Genomic DNA, 4,865 nt, shown 5'->3' with positions numbered 1-4,865 from the left:
TTAATTTTGGTGGTGATCCAGGTCACCGTTTGGATTCAGGAACTTTTTAAAGACCTTGGCAGAGGTTTACTTCTCCGAGTGTTTTTCTGGGTAACTTCTGAATTACATAGTTTTGATACAATATTTTATTTTCAGACTTTGTACAACTATATCTCTATTTTGATGAATTAATAAATGTAAATAAAATAAAGAGTCAGCCGTAGTCAAGAGAAGGACAGTAACTATTCCTGTATTTTGTTCAGCATATCGTTGCAATAACCGGAGAAATATTGAGAGCAGATCGTGTGAAAAATTTATTAAAAATATATTTGACCAGATAAAAACAGATAGACAAATCCAAATGCACCAATGAACCAACATGTTATTATCAGATGCATTTATACGTTTATTTATATCGCAGCTACCTTATGTCTTAGTTAAATAGCATTATAAAAGATATTTTAGCATAAAAGCACGTTGATTTAAATATTTTGCAGGGATCTGTATCATAACAATATCTCTGCCCTTTGTAACAAACCAAACTGTGAGAAAATTCAGGTAAAAATTGGTGAATTTATTGTGGTGGTTGGACCTACACCTTAGAAATAAACGCATTGGAGGCGCATGGGAGACCCATCCAAGATGGCGGCGCGATGAGACGTCTGCTCGTATAGGCAGCGTGATACGATGCAGCGTCTGTGTGTATATGATGTCTATGACATAGATAACCCTCCTTGTGCGTGTTGCTTTGCTTCATGCGGGAAGTACAGCTGCTCTGTCACCTGTTTGACAGTCGCTGCACGGTTTTAGCCTCAGTAACAGTTAATCAGCGCTACCTGACCCCATGTCGGCCACCGTCCACGTGTCCAGTGTCCGTTCTCTGTACAAGAGGATTCTGGTTCTGCACCGGTTCCTGCCCATAGACCTGCGGGCCCTGGGAGACCAATATGTGAAAGACGAGTTCAGGAGACACAAACAAGCACAACCCGAAGAGGTGAAGAAGTTCATGAGAGAGTGGAAGGTAAACTACATTTAAAAAAAAACCCAAAAAAACCCCCAACATGTTTAATCTTGTTATTAATGTTCATAAGCGACAAAGTCACGTTTTTATTCCATTTTACAAGAACTGTCCTCAACCTGGTCCCATTAAGTCAATCCTGATCATTTAATACTGATTGGCTTGTCTTATGATGACAGAATGAACTAAAATACATCCTCCATTACTTTTGTTCTCATTCTGGTCTGGATGTTTTCATAAAAACAATGTTGATTTAAACTAGATTCACGTGGTTTCGCTGTAAAACTAAAGAAAACACACCAACACAAATGTTGGTCCAAACACTTTCCATTTCTTTGGAAAATGTTCCTTTTTTTAAAATTGATTTTGACAAAAAAAAAAAAACTTTTAATTTGTAAAATAGGAAGATAATATTCTCTTAAAAACAAAGAGAGTCTGATTGATCCAGCATCCATCCTGCATCCTACCCAGGGCCGGATTAAAAGTGTAGAGGCCCCTGGGCCAAGAGTGTCCCAGAGGCCCTCCTTTGCCACTGCAACATGGTAAAAATTGTGAATGATACACTGTGAAATTACATTTCTCTGGAACGCCTGGGAGTTGTGCGGTTGCTATGGCAGCGGCCCCTATGAGCATGCGGGGGACTTGCTCCTGATGTGAATCCCTAGGTATTGTTTTCTCACATCAGCACCAAGTCAGAATTTTTATCACTTAATGAATGGTTTATTTGTTTTATTAACCTGCGTTCAGTTAAAGAGACAGTATTCAGGGAATGATGTATTTCGGATAAAGTGGGAGCGGGGGGGGTGGGGGTGGGGGGGGGGGGGGTGTTTGAGTGTGTGGAAAGAGCATGCGTCTTTATTGGTTTTAAATGTCTTGTTATCTACTGTTTGTTTTAATCCTTATGACTTGATTTTATCTTGTGAAGCACTTTGTGTTGCCCGTGGCATGAAAAGTGCTCTAGAAATAAAGTTTGATTTGATTTGATTTCGAACATCTCCCAGCCAGTGGTACCAATAGCAATACACTGGACACTGTGGTTTAACTATCTGGCTTTTATGTACATTTTGTTTCATGTCCAAATTGCTGGTGTATGCCCGAGGTCGGCCTCAGGTGGGCCCCAAGTGGGTGTGGACCCCTGGGCACACGCTTTAATTTCTAAAGAACATTTAGCACAATGTGCAGACTAGTTTATGCTATATCCAGTTTCCAGTCTGCTGAAACAGATCAGGATTTCTCCTCGGGTTTGGGCAACGTGGTTATCTGGATCATATGGTCTCTAAACACCATGTAATACAGTTACATAAAATCCATAAATCTCCAATATTACACAGTTTCAGTGTCAATGTATTTGACTTTCGTCACATTTCTAATAAAGTGAACAAACTCCTCGTAGTCCGTCGGCTGATCATCAACCAACGTGTTGTGTGAAGTGAATTCTGGGAGAAACGAGGCCATGAAGCCTCCCCTGCGGATTCGTCGGATGGTTGCAGCGGCGACTACCAAATGGCACACGATATAAGTTGGGTAGAACCAAACAGAGACGTACCGGTAGCTGATTTTGGGCTTGCCAGCGTGTGATGCAGTGCGTAAAACTCCGCTGCAATGTCACTCAGCGTCCTGGATGAAAAACTGTTTTTAGCCTCGGGATGCTGTCGGCTTTAAACAAGCAGCATTTATTTAAATTCTTGCTATGATCTTGTTTCCTTTGAGTAAGCGAACTATGCTTCCACAATTAACACGTATCAAATTTCCGCTTGTCTTACAACACATTTTCCTGACAGATATGGCTCCTCAACAGGCTTTCCATCAGTATTGGTTTTATTACCAAGAAACATTGTCAGAACAGAGACGTAATTCACCAAACACTCGGTTAATGATGTGTTTATGACACGTCTTTAAGCTCGACGCAGCTGATGAAGGCGTCTTTTGGTTTTGAGGAAAACTTTTGTGTCAGTCTTTATCTTCAGCGTTTAAGCTTTAAAAGTTTTAGAAATGAACAAAAGGTCAGTAAAAAGATCAAAAAGAGGCCGTAACTGGATCAATGTTTTGATCTTTTCAAAATGCAACAAAGTAGGACGTTTAAGTTTCTCAGTGAAGTTAACATGGCAGCACTTGACCGTCCTCGTCTTGTGAAGCATCAAACCACATCTCTGCTCTCTTCCCTGAAATCAAAGTCAGCGTTTCCCATCTGTGTGAAGTTCAGAGGGAGGAGACGACTTCCTGAAGGGTCGAACTCTAGGAGACCTGCTGCTGCTTTGATCGTCTGAAGACCAAACGCTGCTGAAACGGAATAAATCATGAAGGAAGACAAGTTGGAGTAAAACTTCTTACTGTTAAAACAGAAATCTCATTTTTAATATCCATCCATCCATCCACGTGTCCATCCATCCATCTATCCACATGTCCATCCATCCATCCATCCATCTATCCACGTGTCCATCCATCCATCCATCCATCCATCCATCTATCCATTCATGTGTCCTTCCATCCATCCATCCATCCATCCATCCACGTGTCCATCCATCCATCCATCCATCCATCTATCCACGTGTCCATCCATCCATCCACGTGTCCATCCATCCATCCATCCATCCATCCATCTATCCATTCATGTGTCCATCCATCCATCCATCCATCCACGTGTCTATCCATCCATCCATCCATCCATCCATGTGTCCATCCATCCATCCATCCATCCATCCACGTGTCCATCCGTCCATCCATCCATCCACGTGTCCATCCATCCATCCATCCATCCATCTATCCATTCATGTGTCCATCCATCCATCCATCCATCCATCCACGTGTCTATCCATCCATCCATCCATCCATCCATCCACGTGTCCATCCATCCATCCATCCATCCATCCATCCACGTGTCCATCCATCCATCCATCCATCCATCCACATGTCCATCCGTCCATCCATCCATCCACGTGTCCATCCATCCATACATCCATCCATCCACGTGTCCATCCATCCATCTATCCACATGTCCATCCATCCATCCATCCATCTATCCACGTGTCCATCCATCCATCCATCCATCCATCCATCTATCCATTCATGTGTCCTTCCATCCATCCATCCATCCATCCATCCACGTGTCCATCCATCCATCCATCCATCCATCTATCCACGTGTCCATCCATCCATCCACGTGTCCATCCATCCATCCATCCATCCATCCATCTATCCATTCATGTGTCCATCCATCCATCCATCCATCCACGTGTCTATCCATCCATCCATCCATCCATCCATGTGTCCATCCATCCATCCATCCATCCATCCACGTGTCCATCCGTCCATCCATCCATCCACGTGTCCATCCATCCATCCATCCATCCATCTATCCATTCATGTGTCCATCCATCCATCCATCCATCCACGTGTCTATCCATCCATCCATCCATCCATCCATCCACGTGTCCATCCATCCATCCATCCATCCATCCATCCATCCACGTGTCCATCCATCCATCCATCCATCCATCCACATGTCCATCCGTCCATCCATCCATCCACGTGTCCATCCATCCATACATCCATCCATCCACGTGTCCATCCATCCATCCATCTATCCACGTGTCCATCCATCCATCCATCCATCCATCAGTCCATTCATCCAGCCGTCCGTTCGTCCATCCATCCACCTGCCCATCTATCTATTCATCCATCCATCCGTCCATCTGTCTGTGCATCCATCCATTCATTCATCCATCAATCCATCCGTCCACCCATCCACCTTTCCATTCATCCATCCGTCCATTTGTCCATTCATCCATGCATCTGTCCGTCCATCCATCCACGTGTCCATCCATCCATCCATCCATCTATCCATTCATGTGTCCATCCATCCATCCAT

The 4,865-nt window shown here is 43.6% G+C and overlaps 1 protein-coding gene across 1 annotated transcript in view; it reads left to right on the top strand.

The window, feature by feature from the left end:
- The first annotated feature begins 704 nt into the window (after positions 1-704).
- The window catches only part of sdhaf3 (succinate dehydrogenase complex assembly factor 3), a 17,785-nt gene continuing 13,624 nt past the window's right edge, over positions 705-4,865 (top strand). Inside the window, exon 1 of the mRNA XM_079259270.1 lies at positions 705-1,000. Within this exon, the coding sequence (XP_079115396.1) occupies positions 824-1,000 (177 nt within the window). The 5' untranslated portion in view covers positions 705-823. The remainder of the gene's footprint in view (positions 1,001-4,865) is intronic.

The sequence above is a fragment of the Telmatherina bonti genome, assembly GCF_933228915.1.
Source record: "Telmatherina bonti genome assembly, chromosome: 19".
NCBI classification, from domain to species: Eukaryota; Metazoa; Chordata; class Actinopteri; order Atheriniformes; family Telmatherinidae; genus Telmatherina; species Telmatherina bonti.
Note: the sequence above shows the minus strand (reverse complement) of the source record. Positions and strands in the feature narration are given on the sequence as shown.